Source organism: Kwoniella dendrophila, chromosome 11 (genome assembly GCF_036810415.1).
Source record: "Kwoniella dendrophila CBS 6074 chromosome 11, complete sequence".
NCBI classification, from domain to species: domain Eukaryota; kingdom Fungi; phylum Basidiomycota; class Tremellomycetes; order Tremellales; family Cryptococcaceae; genus Kwoniella; species Kwoniella dendrophila.
Genome location: NC_089486.1, coordinates 707,495 through 728,533, shown reverse-complemented (window position 1 = coordinate 728,533; position 21,039 = coordinate 707,495). Strand labels below are relative to the sequence as shown.

Sequence of the window (21,039 nt, the reverse complement as noted above, 5' to 3'; positions counted from 1 at the left end):
CGATACCTTCTATACGCGCAATTTCAGCTCATACGGTTAAATTGCGTAATTTAGGAGAATTAGCGCAACAGCACATTCTCGTGAGTACCATATGAGATCTCAATATACATAACCTTGCTGCATGGCTCTCCTAGCTGTCCCATGAAGTGTCTTGAGGTTTTTGATAGCAAACAAGTACACTTGTCGAGCTCCACACTGTGTCTAATACTGCTGCGATTGCCTTTTGTGCTTTCTTCGCTGCAGCACACATATACAAGGAAAGTCCGCTTCTGGATGAGGTCAAACCAGTCTGATCTGTGCCTGATTGAAGACGTTTGAAAACCGACAACGAGGACTTTTAATCTAGAAAATCGAGACGTCACCATTTTCATCACTAGTCCGATCGCTGCCAGACTAGTGTGTTTCAGGGTGCCACATCACTGTGCAATCTCATAACGCCGGGTGACGGGTGATATTCATACGAGTTTTGTCATGTTTGCTGTACGGTGATTTTATGATTTTATGATTTTATGATTTTATTCGGTAACGTCGGTTCTCCCATTCGAGTATATAGTTGAGTAAAGAGTAAAGAGTGGTAACCAATAACCGGAGTGTGCACCTTATACAACCCGGCAACCCACTGTCCGACCTAATCCACCCCTTTATACCTTCTATACCTCCATACTTACCACATACCTCACATCTCAGTACCCAGTATATTAACTACCAATCATAGCTCTGACAATAGGTGGTGTCTACTTGTGGAGTTATCGCTAAACCAAAACAGATCGAACAAAGTAGGAACCAATCTTGAACAAAGCAAAGATCATCAAAGAGAAACGCATCAACTTGAAACTACTCAGCCCCCTCCTCAATCTCGGCTACACAGTTTTATCGTTTATCTTTTATATCCTTATTTTCCATTGCTGTCTTACAATCGACATTACTCATTTCAGATTAACCTTGATAACCGGCTTTTGCTTTTGACGCTCGTGGAATAAAATCGCATTAATCTACCAGAAAATTTACATAGACGGATTCGTCACGTGAATTAACCTTAACTCAACAGGTGGTTTAAGAAAAGTTGTCAAGTCTTGCCAAGATGAAACGAGGTTGGGAAGGATCATCGTCAACTTCCTACGGACATGGACAATCTAATGGAATGACATTGAATCAGTTGGGACAACAGCAACAACAAACCGATGAATCTGGGGGTTGGGTTCAAGTAGCTTCTCATCCTTATGCTCAAGCTTATTCTTCAATGCCAAATCCATTTCAACCTTCACCTTTACACACTTCGACAACATACGATCAAAACTCATCATCATACTTGGATAATGGTTTGCATCCATCAAACCAACATCATCATCAGCATCAGCAACAACATCAGCATCAAGATAAAAGAGCAAAAATCATGGACATGAGAAATGATAGTATGGTATCTAACAATGAAGGTTCACCAAAAGATAATAGAGGTTCAAATGATAGTGATGACAATGATGATGATGAGGATGACGACGATGAAGACAATAACGATGGAAACGGAAAGTCTACTCCAGCTGGAAAAGGTAAAGGTGGAAAAGGGAAGGGCGATAAACCGAAAGTCAAATTAACGAGAGGGTCAAGGTGAGTTTGCATTTTACATTACCAATTAAAACCGCATACAGCAGTTCAGACTAACGTATATCGCAGAGCTTGTATCGCTTGTCGAAAAATCAAGATGAGGTGTATACCTGACGAGTCTTCTGGACCAGGAGCGCCATGTAAGGTGAGTAAAGATTCTGCATTTTAAGCGTTATCATGTAGTACTAATTGAATGCACTATTTAGCGTTGTAAATCTGGTGGTCACGAATGCATATTCGAGGAATCAAATAGAGGGAAACGAAGTACCCGAAAGAATGAGGCTATGGCAGCTAAGATGGCCAAGTTTGAAGCTGCTATGAAGGGTATAGGCGCAGTAAGTATATCTCCCCCTTGTCGTTTATTCTTGTTGCCCTTACTAACTTTCTGCGATATCATATTAGGCATTAAGCAACCTTGACCAAGGAGCTCTCAACTCTTTCTCTACGGCATTACACTCATCTACAGCTGATACAGATGTGATAAATTTGATAACCTCTCATACTTCACCTTCTGCTGTACCAACAATAGCAGTAGCAATGAATCGGCAATCATATGGTTCAGCTGGAGATCCATTCTCGGGTGAAATGAGAGGAGAAGATTCAGCAAATGGACCACATCATTCACAACCACCTTTATCACCTAGATTACATTCTTTACCTGATAATGTATTATCGCCTTTAGGTCTATTAGCAGAAGCTAGCTTGCAAAATACCGATACTAATAATAAGAAATCGTCAAAATCAAATAACAACAACAATCAGAATAGCAATAGCAATAGCAACAATACTAATAATCAGAATGTAGGGCAAAATGGTAAACCGTTAAATAGGACTTCAGCATTGAATTTTGATGGTAGGAGTAATCCACCACAAAGAAGTGGTAGTCCAATGGGTCTATCACCAGGAAGTTATAGAACGGCCACCAGTGATATCAGAGGCGGTAATGGCAATGTAAACGGTATGCAAGAGGAAGAAGAACATCATCCATTTGGTGACAACGGTCAAGGTGTAGCTTCTCATAATTATTTCAAATTAGGTGAGTATAGGAAAACTTGTTATTCATAAAGTCAGGGTCAGCTGACCTGGCGTTTTCGACCATAACAGGAGGGACATTGAACCCGACAGCTGGATTGAGTGACAATAGATTACCGGAGCTGATGACCATTGTGTCAAGAGAAGAAATTGGAGAATTGTTTGACATCTTCTTCGATCACAGTAAGCTTTTCAATTTCACTCTGTAAGATGGTAGCTTAAATCCTCCCCACACAGTGGCATATCATGTACCGCTAGTATATAGAGAATTCCATACACCCGATTTGGTGTTACAAAGAAGTCAATTCTTATGTACTGTGTAAGCTAGTTCCGACATTTGACTAGGTCATAGCTTACATCTGTTTTTACTTAGGATCTGTGCTTTGGCAGCCAGGTATTATCACAAAAGGCCTGAATTACATGCTCATCTCTCAGCATACGCTAAACGTTTGGCATTTGAAGTACCTTCAAGAGGGTATGTACGGTTCTAGTGGGCTCAGTATCTAAATGTGTACAATCCCGCTAATTTATATTATGTTGGGTCTGGATAAATAGCTATAAATCAGTCGAAGTCGTTCAAGCATACCTCTTACTATCGTTATGGACATTGGGCCCAGAAAAGACTTTCGAGCAAGATAGAACTTGGTTGATGTTAGGTATGGCTATCCGGTATGTTTGTCCTGTGCTTTGGTTGTAGATTGCTTGAGCCAATCTTGACGTTACTCTGTTTCGTAGAATGGCGACAGACCTAAATTTACATAGAAAGAGCATAGTATCTGGGTTAGATACCGAAGAAGGCAAAGCTAGGGATCTTGAGGTAAGCCTCTGTCTGCATAAATTTCGCTAGCCCTACTCTAAGTCCTTCTGATCGTCGTTGTTCCCTACATAGATAATCAATCGTGAAAGATGTTGGTTGCACTGTTTCGTATTAGATCGATCACTTTCAGCACAAATGGGTAAACCGTATACTCTCAGAGAAGATTACATAATCAGAAACGCTTGTGAAGCTTCATGGCATCAGCAGAGATTTTCATTACCTTCAGATAGACCATTATCAGCTTACGTGGTACTTCAACAAATTATGAGTAGAGCTATAGACTCCATATATAGTAGTACTACTACTGTTAGTGGATTGAGGCATGATTGCGATTGTGGGTTTTGCTCTCTTCTGTTAGGGATACCGCATGCTGAATTCCGTGACAGATATGCTTATTGTACGATCCGCTCATGAAGAGTTAAGGCGATGGTTGACAGAGGTGAGCTTGTTTTTTCGTCTCTGAACAAGGAACTCAGCTCACAATAACATCGCAGTGGAACAAACCTGAACAGTATGTGCCGCGCAACAACGATGGACGAGATACATGAAGCTGATAATCTCTGTCCAGATACGTTGGCATTGCTGGACTCGCTGACGGAAAAATGGAATACGACTCGAGAGCACAATTCTACTTTGCTTACTCGAGTTTGGTCTTGTACTCATTCGGTTTGGAAAATGCTCTAGAAGTAGGTTACCACATCCGATGAGACCTTGGTTTCACAACAGCTGATATTCCTGCTTTAGCGCGCCAAAATGGATATCTCCTTTTTCCTGACAAATGTATATGAGGCTGCCACCGTAAATCAAAGCTGGATAGCATCCCGATAAAGGGATATAAGCTGATATTTTGTACCATATAGCGTGTGTGTACGGTAGTCAAGGAGGAATTCTTACCAAAAGGTTATTTACCGTATCTGCCTGATACCAACTTCGTTATGTGTAGTTATGCTGTGAGTCCTGATCCAGGTTGGTTACTATGGACTTCGCTAATATAACATGAAAATAGCTTCTATCCCTCTTGAAATTGCTCAAACCTGAATTGAGGCCGTATCACGATTCTGAAGAGGCCATTTTCAAGCTCGTTTCGTAAGCGGTCATGGTCAGCTAGCGCAATCCTCGTGATTTAGCTAACGTTTCTTTTCTCTTCAGGGAAATGGCAGATATTCTCGAGGACTGCGCTGTCGATCCTTCACATCAGCCAGCCATATATGCGGCTTTTATCAGGGAGATTGTACGCAAGACCCGGGAATTGAGAAATCCTGGAGTACCTACAGCACCTGCTTCTCCTGGAACTATACTTAGCCAACAAATTCACGGAACAATGGCAACTGGACATCCTATTGCGATTGCTCCAATAGCAGGTACAGTCGGGACAGATCATTCTACCGCAGTCGCCGCCGCCGTGGCAGCTGCAGCTGCTCATGCTCATGCCCAAGCTCAAGGCAATAACAACAATACCGGGGTATACGATCCTCAGCTGATGGACCAACATGCAAATTGGCAACCTGGAGATTTATTGCCTGGTCATTCCAATGAAACACAATTTGCCTTCATACCGCAAGGTGGAGATATGATGTGAGTTGAAAAAGCAACCGATGTTTAATTTGAGGGCATTAAGCTGACGACGATTTTTTTCACTAATAGGATTTTACCGTCTCAAGCAGGACCATCAATCGCACCTTCACCTACAGCAGCATTTTTAGCAAATCCTTTGACTGCTTCTGGCAATAACAACAGCAATGCAAACAACATGGGCGGATCTGCCGGAGTCAATTTCGTTTCTACTCCAACTGCTTCAAATGGATGGGCGGAATACCTACCTACTTTCATGAGTTCAGATGGATTTGATGGATGGGATGGTAGTATGTTGTTACCGGGATTTGGTAGAAATCAAATCACCTTAGGTGGTGGTTTGTTACATAGTCAACATGGAAGTGGAATAATGTGAGTTGTGATTTACGAGTTATTGTATTGAGGTATGGTCAACCTAGCATGAGACTGATTGAAATCTCGAATTGCATTAGAACACCCGCACATCAAACTCCCGTACATAGTAGAATGGGTTCAAGAGCTGGAAGTAGGGCTCAAACTCCTCATCACGGCTAGATAGAATGACGTGTTCACCTCACCTGTCGGCTTGCCTTATCAAAATTTGTAACTCTGTATATATAGTAGTATCTTTTTTTTTCTTTGTTTCGCTTTTCCTCCACTTTTATTTGATTCTTCGATTTTAGTTTGTCAATGTTTTCGGAAAGTTAAGAAAAAAGAAGCAAATATACTTCATCTACTTTTGTGTCTTATCTATATTATCACTTATTATCACTTTATATTGAAACGAACCCGCTCCAAGTATTTTATGTATACTTGATACCTTTCTTTGATTTTCGCCTCTGTCAAACAGATCTTCTTTGCAAGATGCAAGAAAAGTATAAATACAGCTGTATCATGAAGACACATACATACATATATACGCTAAACCATCTGCTTAAATGTCCAATTCATTATAGCTTGAATCAGTCTTATTGGGCTACATGTTAACTTTAACCGACGATTGAAATACATCAAGCGCAATACTTACCACTCGTATGTCATCTGGGTTGAGTCGCCTAATTGTTGTCCCTCGTTATGCTTTTAAGCGCAACCGTCAATATGCTATGTTGTAACAAAGGTTAGACACGACATTGCTTATGTATTGTATACATCATCCGATGTTTGAACTATTCGTATACAATGGATATGCATGTTATTCTTCATGTATTTCTACTACAAGCCAAAAGCAACTTGTTTAGGTAATCTAAATGTTAAACAATACATATCCTTGTTTGGTGCAACTGATCTAACGTGATGTAAGTTGTATCCGGGAGTTGAAGTAGTCAATTCGTATTTGAGATCATCACTCGCTCGCTATAAGAGGTATCAAAATCAGTATGTCAGTTCTTCGACTGCTTGAAAAATGTGATTGACGGTACCAGACTGATTGAATGTAGTGGGAAGAGTAGACGGATTACAACCAAAATTCGAAGTCGGAAGGTTGAGCAGTAGACTCACCATCAAAATATCGATTTGAGCTTTTTCAAATTCAATTTCTCTTGTGAAACAATACACATGTATCAAAGCTAATTCTTCATCTTTGAGGTGTTCAGCTTCTGATCCATATTTGTCTGTAAAATCTTTTTCTTCTAACAGAGGTTTAAAGCAGTTATTATATGAATGTAAGAAAGTCAACGCTGAATCAGGTAAATTCATAATAAAATGTTGAATTAATTTAGGTGGTTCAGGTAGATGAGTTTCTTGATTTGTCTGTTTAATACTATTATCAATATCACTGTTACTTTTACTAGTACCAGCCAAATTCGTTAAACCTAAAGATTCGGTTACACTCTGTAATGAATCCAATACAGTATTTAATATAGGTTTGCCTTCTGCTTTATCCTGTTCGAATGTTGATGATATCGCTGCTTCACGTCTTTTCTTCTCTTCTCTCTTTCTTGCCCTAACTGATACATTCGGTAAACTTGCTTTGAACGGATCACGCCAAACTTCCAATGCAGCTTGTTGTATAAATGCTGATCCATCTTGCTCAAATATACGTAAATTGTTCTCCACCTGAATGCGAATGCATGATATCAATACTCTTGGCAGTACTCTTTTCAATGTATATAATCACTCGAATCAGGTGAAACAAAGAGAAAACGAGATTCTCAACTTACATGGTTTTTAACTCTATTTACTTTCATCCATTTAACACTTTCAGGATTTAAATCATTACCTAAAACATAACTACCTCTTTTTGATGCTGGTATAGCAAAGGGTCCAACTCCAGCCATGACATCAGCGATTAATGAATTTGGCTTAAATCGTTCTATCAACCTTTCATGTTCATGATGTAATCTTGAGTTCCAATATACTAAAGAGAAGTCGAATGTGAATGTACAGTTTGATTCGTTCTATGCAGGGAAATTATATAGGTTAATATCTACCTTTTCTTTATGCAGTTGCATATTGAACAAGACGAGGTCTTGTTTTGGTTTACGATAGGAAGCTTCGAGATAGCAACTTACCAAAGTCGTTATATAATCTTTATCTCCTGCTATAACTTCCATATCAAAATATCTATATTGAGCATGTATAGTATCTAATTTATTCACAACTGTTCTCAATCCTGGATTTTTCTACCAAGAAAACTAAAGTCAGCTACATGGTTTCAATAGATAATATAGCTAAAACTTACATCCAATATGACTTGACCAATGAGATATCTATAAGGTAGCCATTCTTCTCTCAAGTTCATATGTGCTATATGACCAGTTGAAGTGAATGATGAGGGTATATCATCGGACTTTGTTGTAGGTAAAACAGCACTGAGTATTTCAGCTGCAGAATCAATCTCAATTTAGCTTCATAGTTCCGAACAGTCAGGTTGAAGTGATATAACAAGTCCAGCTCACATGTGTTCCAATTCTCGTATTCCAACTTTACAACTTCATGTTTCAGACTTAATGATTCAGCTTTAATCAGGTTTTTCGTACCTTCATTCAATTCATTTTCGCTTGAAGCATGTAATCTAATCCATTTAATACCCTTTTCACCTTCCTGTGATTCTACTATAGGTCTAACTTTTGGTAGATCCAGCACTTGACTGCATGTATCAAGGTGTATGTGATTAGCGGCTGAGCTTAACTCCAGTTTCCATCGTTTCATATTGTGTCGAAACGCCCTTGATAAACTTACCCTTTTATAGCTGGATGTGGTCTTAATTTACCTATCTTTGAAGCTTCAACAGCAATAGATACTACCGGAACCTGTACTTCAAAAGCCGATCTATCTAAATCTTTCATACCGAGATGTTGAGGTGGTCTCATATACTCTGCTAACACTCCAAAGGGTTTCGAAGAAGATGAAGAAGAAGCTGACATGTTCAATGACCTTTGACCTAGATGTATAGCTTGCTTGACTGGAATCCTAGTATATGTTTGTTTTAAAGCTGGAACGATGATTCTGGTGCCCCTAAGCATGGAGTCGAGATACGTCGGTATCTTATCTTAACTATTGATTACCTATGATGGTAAGTAACTAATTGAAATCTTGTAGTCGGAAAAGTCGAACATAGTCAAGCAACAAGTGGAGGAATTTTGCGATGAAATTCGCGAGAAACAGAAAAACAAGTTATTCCGATATTTATCCGATACGAGGAGAAATGGAGGTGATGTTGATACAAGTTTAACACTACCTTGTCCGATTCTTCTTGTTTTGTCATTACTTGCAATCAAAGTATCATTGAATTTTTTTTAGCTGACAATAACAATTCATGCTCACTGTGCGATTGAAAATCAAAAAACCAAATGATCAACCACGGCACTCGGGATTCCCAAATGGTCCCCCACTTTGGTACTAATCGAGCGACACTTAGCTTAGCTACGCAGAACGGACGGGATGCGGCGTTTTCTAAGTTCTATGGCCGTAGATGAAAATGAGTATTATCGAATATGGTATATAAATTCATGGCAAGGCGAAAGTGGGCAGTCTATACTCATTCAGAGGTAAAGCGAGGCGCAATAAGACTGCATAGACACAATACATACTATACGAGTAGGATCATACGCCAGAAGAACATTCACCTTTCAAGTTGATCTTGGACGAAACCATTAGCGGTATCTTAGAACCTTTGAACATCCTGAACATAGCTCGATTTATAGTTAATTCATCTTTTTTATGGGATAGATATGTTTTAGCTGAAGAAGGTATGAAGGATAGTCCGAAATTCCTTGATTGGATTGGCCCAAAATTGAAAAACTTCCCATCATTAACGTATTTCTCGACTTTTACCTGATGACTACCATCATCTGAATCAAAGTCCGAGCTTGGACCATATGATTTACCTAAACTGATATATGCCCAAGAGGCAGGTTTAGGGTCAACAGGCTCTAAGCGTATCTGGAAAGACTGGCTTTTGGACAATATATCTTTATCTATCATTTGTATATATCGAATCTGCCCCACTTGAAAATGATTGCAGATTCTGTGTGGGACAAAGGTCAGAACCACTAATGATTTCGAATGAATTTAATAGCTCGGACATATCTGTAACTTCACAAATACCTTCAACTGGTACTCTTCGGTCCGAATCTGTATAGCTCAGATATCCCTTGAATGGATACTCAGGATGTTGGTGAGTTTGAGAACTTTCCAACCATTGTTAAGTTTTATTTCTCTTCTCCTCCTCGTCTAGTCTAACAGCTCCATTGCCATAGTTTCTATCTTTCTCCTTCTCATGTCTTTCAATCATCATGACGAATCCGCCTCCGATGGGAGGTATCGATTCTAAAGCTCTCGGATTACCCTCTTCATCACAGATTGTCAAAGACACCGTTTTGGTGGTTTCGTTATCAAATGAGTCTTCAAAAGTCTCCTTGTGCATCATATCGTCAATTTGCTGATGATATGTGGACGAAAAATGATGTATATAAGAGGATGGTTCGCTACAGGTTGCGAAAGTATGGACTTTACTAGGTATACGACTTCGGCTGGAAACGTGTAATTTCTGATATGGTGATTGTATTACTGAAATATGGATTGTATACATGTATATTCTGCAAGTAATTTTGATAGCTTCATCCGTGTTTCGGTGTTTTAATTGACGTAACATGGTGATGAAATAAAATACCTCCAATATTTGACACACTGATAACCTTTCCTACTTGCCAAGTATGTAAGGAAGTCACCTTTCGATGTCGAATGATGACACTGTCCTAGGTGTAGTAACCCTCTTTTCCTTTATCTAGCTATAAATGACGATTCAGATCTTACAAAGGACCAAGCATCTTATGAACACTCTGACGATTTTGTCGCGTGAGAAGAACTATGTAAAACCTCCCCCCCCAACAAAACGAAGGCTAAAAAGCTGAGTTTCCTGCTGAGAAGGATGCGGCTTACACAAAGGCACGAAATCGCAAAAAGAGATATTTACCAGAGCCATTTTGAAATATCTCTTTTCATCGAAATTGGAGATTCTGTAAGTCTGTTCAAGGCAGGAAGTACCGGCAACAAAGCATATTGTATGAATAACAAGTGCACGGCAAAAGTGGTAAATGTATGATATGATCTTACGAACTGCATGTCAAAAGGAACAATGAGTATAACTAAGAGTATAAGAGTTTAAGCGGGGCAAAATTCAATTCAACAAAAACTACTGGCAGAGAATATGAGTACTCGAGGCGTCGGTGTTTCCAGCAGATCACCAAGGTGCGGCTAGATCTCTTCTCATTGTCCACCTTGTATCTGAGACGCACTTCCGATCTCAGTAACTGAGACTGTTGGTGAGGTAAGCAGGCTGAGGATGAAAGTGGCATGAAGAGTGCCAAGCGAAGTCTTCAATTCACACGGTGTGGCCACGTCGTAGCGATCTTGAGGAGTTATGAAGCGGAAGCCTTTACGAGTTGATCGTGAATGTGGATGTTCATCATTAAAAATACGATGTAAAAAATCAGATTTTCGCACGTTTTCTACATTGTCCGTCAAAGTCCAGTCTACGAACTCTAAGCGATCTGTGTCTCTCAAGCGCCCTTGACTTCTCTCAGACATCTCCTTTGGGGTGAGTGTCAAACGTATTTCTGAGCTCCACCTACCTTCAGAGCTTGCTTCGCCTAAAGTCCTTTGCACCAAGTCCTTACAGATCTCCTTGTAGGGTTTGCCAAGTTTAGTACTGGAAAATTCGTTTTCTTTTGCCTTTCGCGACAAAAGACCAATTTTGCAAGTAGAACCCCGACCTTTTCCTTCTGAAAAATGGTATGATTCTGAAGATCTGAACTCTGCGAGGGACGCGCCTAAAACGATCGGTCCCGAGCCCTGGTCTTTGGGCGTTTTAGACTTTCTGCCTTTGCGAGTATGTTCCAAGGAATCCTTAACCTGTTGAATATACGATACGAATGCATGAATAAGATATAAGAGAAAGAGCACTATGAAAATTTTAACTTAACTACAAGCGCGCACGCGCGCAACATAACCAACCTTGTTGCGTCTGAGTCGTGACCGTCTAAATCACCTCTTTCTGCCTCGTACTTAGTATTTTTACAATCTGTACCTGATTCCGAGCTCTCGTCGTCACAATAGTTACCCCATACTTGTCTGAAAGTGGCATCCGTAACATCTTCTGTAAGTGGGAATCGACCGCCCATTGACGCACTAACTGGTTCCGCTGTGACAGGTGATGTGTCTGGATTCTGACAGCTATCTTCACAAAAGCTTTTAAATCTGAGAGCCATTTTGTTGCTGGATTAGTTAAAGTATACGAGTGTGATGATCCAAAAACAGGGTTCTTTTAACAGTATTGTAGGTCCTTATATAGATTTGACCCATACAAGTACGAGTCCGTAAATTGTCGGACACACTACAGTACAAGGGGTGTTTTCGGCTGTGAAAGGAGGTTCACACCGGCGACCGACGATGCAAAAGGCGATGACAAAGGATATTTCCCCACTCTGGAAAGCTTACATGAACACTATTAGCAAATTATCGCGGCTCCTGCTTTCCGGCCGAAATATAGCTTCTTGGTATATACACAAAGGTTACTCTACAGTATTGTCCAAGTTACCGCAGGAAGCGTTGCAAGCAATCCTTTCATACTATTTAGAACTTCCGTAGCTGATATTCAACTAGCAAGCACTATGACGTCAACTAGTCATACAGTCCTACTGTAGACCGACTGCTGTCTTTTGTTGTACTCGTATCAGTTTCTGATACGAGTCATGCTGTATCGCAAGGTGGAACGCTTCATCTGCCAGAGAAGCATACTTATCGGGAGACTCGTGATGCCTGATTACCTTTTCTTTTCTTTGGGTATCCGTAACCTGCGCTATAAAACGGAACGAGTTTGAACATGCAATACAAGGTGTACTGTAGAGGTGTTTGGAACGATAGGCCAACTTCGGTTCGAAGTAATGTGGCAGTGTTTAAAAATATTGCATGAATAAAGAAGCCGCTCTACCGGAAAGTCACAACTCAGAAAGATTTAGCTCAACGAGGAGATTAGCTTCGAGATCGCCCAGCTCGGTAGTCAGGATACATTTCGTTGTGCCTGTATACCTATCTTTCCTCTTGCCAAGCTTGACATCAGGATTCGAACTAGCGCGCTCAATCTTATTCTGGTCCGCGAAGTTATCGTAAAGCGTACGAGATGTTTCCTGATTTTTCTTGCGACTGGGTATTCTAAGTTTCCTGAAAGATATCATCGAAAGATCTTCCGTGCTAACATCTTCAGGTAGAGTTAGCTCTACGTCGCAGTTCCAGCATCCAACGTGGACCTTCTTCCTGGAACTCGAGAATCTATCGAAGACCTTTGGTGGAATTGAACCTCGAGCCTTGTCCCAGTCGAGATTCAGAGATTGAGTTTTATATGTTCGTGAGGACCCTTTTCGGCAAAGGATGCCAGATTTGTTTGATCTGCTACCCCATCTCAAGCAAGCCTTCGAGTTTGCAAAATCTGCTTGGGTTGCACCTAGCACGACTCACCCTTGGTCCCGACCCGTATCAGCCGATTCATTCTGATCCTTCGCAGAATTTTCACTGATTTGTTTTCAATTCTTCACCTTGATCAAGGCTCCTATCCTCTGACGAGTTCTCTTCACCAAATGGCAGAGAAAAAAGGGTATCCCATAGATGATGCTCATCTAGCGCATTTGCTTGAGACACGCTGTATTTGTAGCATGCTTGACAGTTGCAATTCGAGTGGAGTTGATCAAATTCGATATCCATTGCCAATATTATAGTTCTGAGCTCTAGATGGAAATGCACAATGATTTGTAAGTGTAATCGTAAAAGCCAACGATGATAGTGTATCGCATATATACTACAAAGATCAATATTCACCAGAGTATACAAGTTGACTGAGCTTAAAAGCATCCTTTGTCTGTCTCTCTCATCGGAATGTTCTCCGCTACTGCAAAGTCTGGCGAGCGCTGTATATGATGTAATCCCAAAACCTTTCTTTGAACCGCTTTTTACAATGCAACATAAGGCTTTCTCAAGCGGGGCAGAAGCCCTTCCTCTGTGTGTACAAACTCCGCTCATGGCTCTGCTGGCTACTTGAGCTTTTAGGTGTACTGATGCATGATCATGGAAAAATTTAAGGAAAGCTAAACAACTACTCAAGCTTCATACAGTATTCAGGTTAATCGCGTACTCTGGCAAGAGCTTGATCTATTAGAATGTCCTATAATCCCTTAGCAGTTAAATACTCCGATAGCGGTGTAAATTCCAGAGTGGCTGTTAAAGTAGCTGGGAAAGTGTCGAACAAAGATTCAACTTCACAAGGAATGTCTACACTTTAACCTCTCACGCTGGGATCACTGTCAAATACTAAGGCGGCGCCTCTTTCAGGGCGAGCTGTTTTGTGTTCAGAAGTCCAGCTTTCGTGAGCGGTTCGCCAGATTTTGGGTTTAGATAATCTGATTTTCTTAATCTCGACTGTAGGATTGTTGAACGCGTCGATCGAATCCTCCGTAACAGTCATTGTCAATGCTCCTTTCCAGTTACCGGCAAATGTATCTGGTTTGTCTCGATACTCCTAGATGATTCTCTTCGATAAGCTATTTGTTCCAGGTCTCGTTTGATGGTATACCCTTTCTGAGTCCGGTACTGGTTCCATATATCGGTCGACTGGAACTCCACCCGTACCGATAAACGAAAGAGCAGTAGATGCTTCAAGGTCGCTCACCAGAGCACCTAAGATGACGCAATGTTCTGTCATGGTTGAGTTGGATTTGATATGTTACTGTATGTATGTGTTGAGTTGCAATTAGCTAATAAGCTTAAATTACTTGTTGCGGGATGAGGCATTATTTAAATGCATTAAGATTCAGTGATAATCATGGTTTTATGATTGCTTGGGGCTGCAAGAACTGGTCGAGGCGGCATACGGAGTCCTCAAGACCGATTCTGCCTCACAGTTTCCTGGTTTGATGTACCGATGTTTTTTCCCTTCTAGCGGTATTCAATCCAGCAATAAAGGATCCTTTAAGGATTCAAAGCTGTGTTTGACGAAAACGGAGTAATCGCAGCGAACACTCTGCATAATCGGCTGAACTCGGGGTCAAAAACAGCGGAGACAGTACACAATGTCGCAGAAGCTAAGAAAGTAAATGAACATGAATTTAAACGACGGAAAAATGGAAGCACGCGAATCTTAAATCCGAGTCTCGCTTCCAACGCTCATCCAGAACTATAAGGTGCAGCCGAAGATCAGCAAAGCTTCCTCGAGAAGTAATAGTAGGTAGCCTCACCGAGCACCTTTGAATATATTCATCCGGAATATCCTCTACCTCAGTAGCGGTTGAAGTGGTCGAGTTCCCCTCCATGGGCACGATCCTTTGCCCCACAGAATTGTTCTTGGCCTGAAGGCCCACCCAGTCAGGCGAGGTGGCGAACCTAAAAGTGGATGGATTGTATGATCTCGCGAATGATGTCCAATATGATAACGCTTCTGAAGACAAAGGTTGTTCCGTTGCATTGAAGGCATGGAATGTGGCTACGGTTTTCGATCTACATTAGTTGAAAGCTTACTATATTGAATGGATTGAAAAGGTTAACTGACTTAGGGCATTGGCAGAAGAAACCCCGGAGCTAGATAAAATATCCATATCAGTACGGAACACGTCTTGTAGTTCGATCTGGAAATTAGGCTTACTTGGTTCCGTCAAACAAGAAATACAACTCCGAAGTATGCATTACACCTTTATAAGGATTTGCAGCTAATTGAACTGGATCAGGTGTATTCCATCTAAATAGGTAAGCCGGTTGTCCATATTTCGCAGATTGAGTGGCTAAATACCAATCTAAACAGGTAAATTGGGTATCACCAACAAGTGTTTGAGCAAGATCGTAGAATGATGAAAAGGATGACTGATTGTAGTGTGCCAATGACTTCTGGAAAGTTCCGTTTGACTAATTGGAAGGGGATAAATTCAGCTCACTACATACACCATGTAGGCATAAAGACTTAGCAGGACTTACCAAATTGGTATATCTGGCTGATGTCAATGCTGTAAAAAGAGTGGAAGTATTGGTCACGGTGGCTGGAGATCCGGTGAAAGTAGTTCCATCGTTTGTCATATGACCAGCCATGATTGGCATTCTTTTTGGTACATCAGGTTATGGCTTTTCAGAACGCTCGGCCCTTTAACATCACTCACTTCGAGAATCTTCCATTCTTGACCAGTTGACTAGGAAAATCTACGATGTTGTGACCATCTACAATAGGTAAATACTTGCAGAGAGGCTGTGGACGATGGTCTGTACAGGTATGCTGAGTCATTCTTCTGCATTGCGCTCCGAGAACCAAAGAACATTTACTCACTGACGGCAGCGATCAACGTTCTGATCGACGTAGACCTTAAACAAGACATTACATTGTCTGCTTGATCGCATCCTACAAATTGAGTGACATTGCCAAAACATTGCTATTTCCAAAGCAAAACTTTATCAGCATCACATTTGGTATTATGGGATAAATATCGGGTACGACTCACCTCGTAGACCTGCGGTTTAGGGAACGGATCATTTCCGATACTTTGCAGAACAGCAGCATTGAAAGATTGTTGAGCTGTACCATTTTGCCATATCAAATGATTTAACACCGACCCTCCACCGGAAGATTCCCCCTGAAGCCAAGCTGTCAGTTAAAACGGTTTCTTCAACTAAGCACGGACACGATCGAAGAACGTCTGCTTACGGCAATGGTAATGTGATTTGGATCTCCACCAAAGCTCGATATATGCCTTTTAACCCAGTCAAAAGCTGCTCTTTGATCTAATAAGCCGGCATTGGCTGTTCCATCTTCCATTAGCTTTGACGATGCTAAGAAGCCGAGTAATCCAAGCTATATTGAGATTATGGTTTATGGTTAAGATATCTTGATATAGATCAACAACCGATATAGGACAACTCACTCGATACTGGATATTGACGGTGATGACCTGCCCTTCTGCGCAAATTGAACTACATTAGTATTGTATAGGATGTAGCGGGTAACCTTATGTGGATCTGACTCACTAGTGATGTTTACCCAGCTTTGCATTGGGAAACCTTGTGCAGACTGTATTCTTTCCCCATCAGCTATGCTTGTACATCCGGGGATAAGGCAAAACATCGACGTACATTATAATAGTTACCGCCTCCCTGATTACATTTGAGAACTGTAAGTGTGGCTTTACAAGCAATCGCACAGTACAACTTACATGGATGTATATCACCACAGGTAGTTTGTCTCCATCAGTCGCATTAGAAGGCTTCCAGATATTTAAGGTTACACAATCTATAACATACAACATTTAGCTCTGCTATGCTACCGCGTAAAAGCTTTACTCACCTTCTTCCCCTACACCTACAGTAGCGGGCTGCTGTATACATATCGGACCGAAATTTCTAGCATCCTCCAATATTTTATTCTTGTCACTTTTAGGATTCTCATCAAGCTGTTTAGGCGCTCTCCACCTCAGGTCACCTAGAGGAGGCTGGATATACGGTATTCCACCAAAGAAAGTGACCCCGGGTAAGGTGTCATTTCCTAAATATACCTGGAATAGCCAAAGGTCAGCTCATAAAAAGTGAGAGCTATCTCATACAGATTACAAAAGGCAAGAAATCAGATAAAACTTACTGCATAACCTAAATCAACGACCGGTCCAAGAGGACTTGTCCACGCAGAAACTGCCGGATAAAAGCATAGAATGATAAATAAAGTCAAGACGAGGAAGATTTTTTACATTCAGGCAAAGGTGGAGAATGAAAGCGGGAAAATAATCTGCATAGCTAGTCTACTGCACGCAAGCTTATATATGTGGATGAAGTGGAATTACTCACTTAGATCTGAGCAAAAGAGGTTGGACACCCTCCACTTCCTACTTGACGGCCCGACATAGTTTATACACTAGTGTACTATGAATAGTGATCCCTGCTTGGCACATGATCAAGATGATCATTTCCACGTGTTTTGACTGATGACAAGCAGCTAATTGAGGATGAGGGTAATCAAAAATAGAATACATAGCTTAGAAGTGGATATCACATCGAAGTGGAAACCCCAAGATCCAGTTGAAATATTTGGAAACGAGATGTTAAACAGTCAGTCGTCGGCCCGTTCACAGCCGGACCTAGCTTGACATGAAATTTTACGTAAGTGTTCATTATACATGTGAAATCACAAGCTTAACTCAATCTCTGTGTTGTATAATAATGGTCATGGTACAGTCGAACACGTCCTCATACGATGCATAGATGCACACAGAGAAGAGAAACTAGTATTTAAATAGCGGAGTGAAACTCTGAATGGACCCACGTGTTGTCCCAAATCGAGCAGCTGAGGGACGCGAGTATATGGGATTCCGCCAATGATAAACAATAAAGAGGTGAGGAGTTATTTTGAGGTGTTAAGAGAGGATATACTAGTGCTGTAATTGCATTGCGTCTTACACTTCTGAGTCAGAAGAGACAAGAGACTCTCAATCGCTTGATTGGACGTTTCTTCTTGTGGCGATATGAAAGTCTGCAGCACAAAAAGCTCGTTGATTCTCACCGAAAGTAGTCTTTAGATCATCTCGCAACTTCTGTTCGTCCCCCCAAACCAGCCGACTGGCTGAGTGTGCGTAGAATTGTGGTCTACGTTAATCACGAGATGTAAAGGTTTCCCAATAGCTGTGGAAAATGTACGATTTTCATCTTTGGGATCTAAAACTGTATTAAGAGATTCGATGGGTGCTTTACCTTGAAGGTAATTAAGGGTACCTTTTGGCTCCATCGGTTCGATGGTAAACATAACAGAACTGAAATCTTTGAAGATATCTGTCTCTGTAACTCTCTCTTTAACTTCCGGATCAAGTGTGAGAAAGCTCAAATTTGCCGTGACGTGCCCTTCAACGTCAACAAGTTGACCCTCTTGTTCTGAACTCGGATCGGTTGTGGAACAGGTTGATGTAACATTAGGGGTGAGGATACCTTTAAGCCTTGGTAAGTTATACCAAGGCCGCACTTGAGAGTTGACCATACCTTCGGAGACACTATCTTTAGGATTCTCTGAAAATGTAATTCGATGAATGGTCTCATCATAAATAGGTGCGTCGCCTGCCATTTTGTTTGGGAAAACAGGGAAAGCGAAAGGTGTATTAAGATGATCATTCAGTACCATATGATCGTCGAAACCGACCGGTTGAGTAGTCTTTTCGTCAATCAGAGTCAATGCATGTGTGCCTTGACCGGTTGCTTGTGATTTTGAACCTAAAAGTCTGATGAGATCTATGGAGTTGAAATGCTCGGGAGTATCGCACCCTGAATCGGTTTCAATTGATCTCGTAATAGATGACATGATTCGGATTGATGGTTCGGTAGATCGCTGGCTGCTGTGACAAATATGGAGGGGAAGAACGATTAAGTATCTGGGTGTGGTAAACTCTTTATCTGGAAAGTGAATGAAGAAAAATGTATAACCCAGAGCACATTTTTAGTAGTATTTATAGACGTCCGTACCGGTTGCTCACCAACATGCGGTGTGAACTTTCGATAGCTCTTACGTTTGTTCACTTTTGAACGATCGTCATGATGCGTCTGACCTTTCAGAGAAGTTCCCCTTAAATTCTCTTAAACATCTTCTTCCATCTTCCTCCTTTTTCAGTGGGCGGGCAAGTCCTCTCCTTTGTTGTCGATCCCGGCTATGTGAAACTTGAGGCTTATCGCCCAGGCTTCGCTGTGTTATTATGTGTTTCACAAAGTTGTAAAAGGATTGGGTGTATGTTACAGCCTACAGTATAATATGCTCTCTTGCCACTCTTGAATGCGTCATTCACTCCTATCCTTTGAGGCGAGGAAGTAAAAGATGACGAAGAAGTAGGACCGGTGAACGACGTGTCTCAAGGGGCCTACGAAGTTGCGCTCTTCAACGAAGGGTCTTCAATGACCGAAGGAGCATTCGTTATCATGCAAAACTTTCGCTGAAAGGATTATCAAAAATGACATGATGATCTGCTTCAAATTGGACTAAATCAAGCTCTCATTGTATCGGATAAGTATGGCGACGTATCGATTCATGTAGTAAGTCAGTGTATTGGGCTAGAAAGTTCCCGCCTCGCCAGCTTTCATGGATCATAATATGCAAATGAAGTGCATGAACAGTATGATGACGTGATTCGTACTACTTTTGATATGATACCGACTGCCCTCTCTTAGATCAACCTCATTCTGTTTGAGGAGTAGGTCAACATTTACGATTTTACTCTTTCGCAATGATGCAGAATTTTGAAGCTCCTTTCAAGCTAAGAGTTTCTCTTCCCAACACTTCTTCTAATTCACTAAGGACTTGAGTTGCATCATTTGTATTGGTAATTGAGGAAAGTGACTTGTCTATGTTAAATTTGAAATCTAGTTCTGAAGGGAACTTTTGTGAGATATATTTGTAAGCTGGATTTTCAGGTTCATCGATAAATTCAGTTGGAATACCATGCAATTTACTGTCTTCAGAATAATACCAATCATTTTCCTGTGGATCCGATGAGAATTTTTGATCTAATAATGTGAAAATACTTTGTGGATCTGTCAATTTTACATTACAGCTCATTTCATCGAGGTGAGAGAATGTATTAAGTGAGATCAAAACGTTCCGTTTCTTCTCATCTAACATCTCGTTAAGAGGGAAAGTATGTAAGTAATACATTTCAACATTAACGTTCTCTCTTCTGGACTTCGCACCGCCAATGACACTCGGGTTTTGCGCTGGACATAACGATTCGCACAAACCTGGATAAGTACTAAGTGATTGTTGAACAACAAAAACTGAATCTAAAGTATCTTCAGTAATTTTGTCATCTCCCTCTTTATGTTTTCTTGATTGATTGGCGATTTTATGCATTCGACGTGGTAGAAAAGAAAAATCTGTACCATCGCTGGATTGTCGTATTGAATCTTGATGGTCGTTAAATGATGTTGTTTCTCTGAAATCTGGATCGAAATTTTCTGTACCTGGTCGAATTAAGGAGATTGCATGTGAAAGATTACTAGTAGAAGCCTTCTCGGTGGGTTTTAATAGAAAACTGCTCCAACCATCTTTCAAGTATCCGGCGTGTTGCAAGGGAGCTTGGAAATCATCTTCATCTTCTATGACTCCCGCTTCCACTGGAGGGTAACGCTCACTTAATGAAGATGACATCTCCGGTATGATGATAATATGGGTTATAGATAGTTGAAGTAAGAATGAGGTGTGTAATAAGTGGTCAACGACTAGCTGGGTGACCGACGTTTTTGTACCCTCAAGGTCAAGGCAACACGACTATGGAGGTGTAGTTGGCCTTCCTTCCACGTAGGACACAGTTTCGCTTGGACTTCGTGAGAAAGCCGATAAAGGTGGAGAGAGAGATCCTTTATGCTCGTTCAAACGTAAGCGAAGGTGAAGGGAGAGCAAAGCGTATTAGTCATCACATAATTTGAATGACCATAGACGTCGATGATCATCTTCTTGGTGTGTGTTAGCGATCCAGACACAGCATCTCCACAAGGAACTAACCAGATTGTCATCATGAACGAAATGCAAGATTATATACATACAATGAGTT

General features: G+C 41.0%; 8 protein-coding genes and 1 non-coding gene across 9 annotated transcripts; 1 reads left to right on the top strand and 8 right to left on the bottom strand.

The window, feature by feature from the left end:
* Positions 1 to 1,081: 1,081 nt before the first annotated feature.
* Positions 1,082 to 5,557, top strand: L201_007833 (uncharacterized protein; the record flags this gene model as incomplete). Its single annotated transcript, XM_066223536.1, has 19 exons — positions 1,082 to 1,605; positions 1,672 to 1,747; positions 1,809 to 1,937; positions 2,005 to 2,638; positions 2,707 to 2,817; positions 2,872 to 2,953; positions 3,008 to 3,109; positions 3,190 to 3,303; positions 3,370 to 3,451; positions 3,524 to 3,785; positions 3,838 to 3,890; positions 3,946 to 3,962; positions 4,020 to 4,137; positions 4,196 to 4,249; positions 4,312 to 4,401; positions 4,458 to 4,537; positions 4,601 to 5,026; positions 5,096 to 5,395; positions 5,476 to 5,557. 19 exons carry the CDS (start codon positions 1,082 to 1,084, stop codon positions 5,555 to 5,557), a joined length of 3,336 nt encoding a protein of 1,111 aa, XP_066079633.1.
* A 657-nt stretch (positions 5,558 to 6,214) lies between these two features.
* On the bottom strand, positions 6,215 to 8,367 carry L201_007832 (uncharacterized protein; the record flags this gene model as incomplete). The annotated part of the gene is made up of 7 exons (XM_066223535.1): positions 6,215 to 6,355; positions 6,500 to 7,057; positions 7,162 to 7,398; positions 7,513 to 7,623; positions 7,683 to 7,825; positions 7,900 to 8,090; positions 8,183 to 8,367. 7 exons carry the CDS (start codon positions 8,365 to 8,367, stop codon positions 6,215 to 6,217), a joined length of 1,566 nt encoding a protein of 521 aa, XP_066079632.1.
* A 433-nt stretch (positions 8,368 to 8,800) lies between these two features.
* L201_007831 lies at positions 8,801 to 8,914 on the bottom strand. Its single transcript, XR_010725561.1, has one exon. It is a non-coding gene; the product is annotated as a 5S ribosomal RNA (ribosomal RNA).
* Positions 8,915 to 9,046: 132 nt separating this feature from the next.
* Positions 9,047 to 9,427, bottom strand: L201_007830 (uncharacterized protein; the record flags this gene model as incomplete). Its single annotated transcript, XM_066223534.1, has 1 exon — positions 9,047 to 9,427. The coding sequence occupies one exon, from the start codon at positions 9,425 to 9,427 to the stop codon at positions 9,047 to 9,049; it is 381 nt and encodes a 126-aa protein (XP_066079631.1).
* A 220-nt stretch (positions 9,428 to 9,647) lies between these two features.
* Positions 9,648 to 10,034, bottom strand: L201_007829 (uncharacterized protein; the record flags this gene model as incomplete). Its single annotated transcript, XM_066223533.1, has 1 exon — positions 9,648 to 10,034. The coding sequence occupies one exon, from the start codon at positions 10,032 to 10,034 to the stop codon at positions 9,648 to 9,650; it is 387 nt and encodes a 128-aa protein (XP_066079630.1).
* A 1,372-nt stretch (positions 10,035 to 11,406) lies between these two features.
* L201_007828 (uncharacterized protein) lies at positions 11,407 to 11,712 on the bottom strand (the record flags this gene model as incomplete). Its single annotated transcript, XM_066223532.1, has 1 exon — positions 11,407 to 11,712. The coding sequence occupies one exon, from the start codon at positions 11,710 to 11,712 to the stop codon at positions 11,407 to 11,409; it is 306 nt and encodes a 101-aa protein (XP_066079629.1).
* A 2,918-nt stretch (positions 11,713 to 14,630) lies between these two features.
* On the bottom strand, positions 14,631 to 17,362 carry L201_007827 (uncharacterized protein; the record flags this gene model as incomplete). Its single annotated transcript, XM_066223531.1, has 16 exons — positions 14,631 to 14,666; positions 14,728 to 14,972; positions 15,039 to 15,067; positions 15,132 to 15,388; positions 15,458 to 15,578; positions 15,637 to 15,736; positions 15,801 to 15,903; positions 15,973 to 16,104; positions 16,176 to 16,322; positions 16,393 to 16,427; positions 16,496 to 16,538; positions 16,601 to 16,621; positions 16,681 to 16,757; positions 16,812 to 17,019; positions 17,103 to 17,152; positions 17,341 to 17,362. 16 exons carry the CDS (start codon positions 17,360 to 17,362, stop codon positions 14,631 to 14,633), a joined length of 1,626 nt encoding a protein of 541 aa, XP_066079628.1.
* A 667-nt stretch (positions 17,363 to 18,029) lies between these two features.
* On the bottom strand, positions 18,030 to 18,803 carry L201_007826 (uncharacterized protein; the record flags this gene model as incomplete). Its single annotated transcript, XM_066223530.1, has 1 exon — positions 18,030 to 18,803. The coding sequence occupies one exon, from the start codon at positions 18,801 to 18,803 to the stop codon at positions 18,030 to 18,032; it is 774 nt and encodes a 257-aa protein (XP_066079627.1).
* Positions 18,804 to 19,703: 900 nt separating this feature from the next.
* On the bottom strand, positions 19,704 to 20,636 carry L201_007825 (uncharacterized protein; the record flags this gene model as incomplete). The annotated part of the gene is made up of 1 exon (XM_066223529.1): positions 19,704 to 20,636. One exon carries the CDS (start codon positions 20,634 to 20,636, stop codon positions 19,704 to 19,706), a length of 933 nt encoding a protein of 310 aa, XP_066079626.1.
* Positions 20,637 to 21,039: the final 403 nt, after the last annotated feature.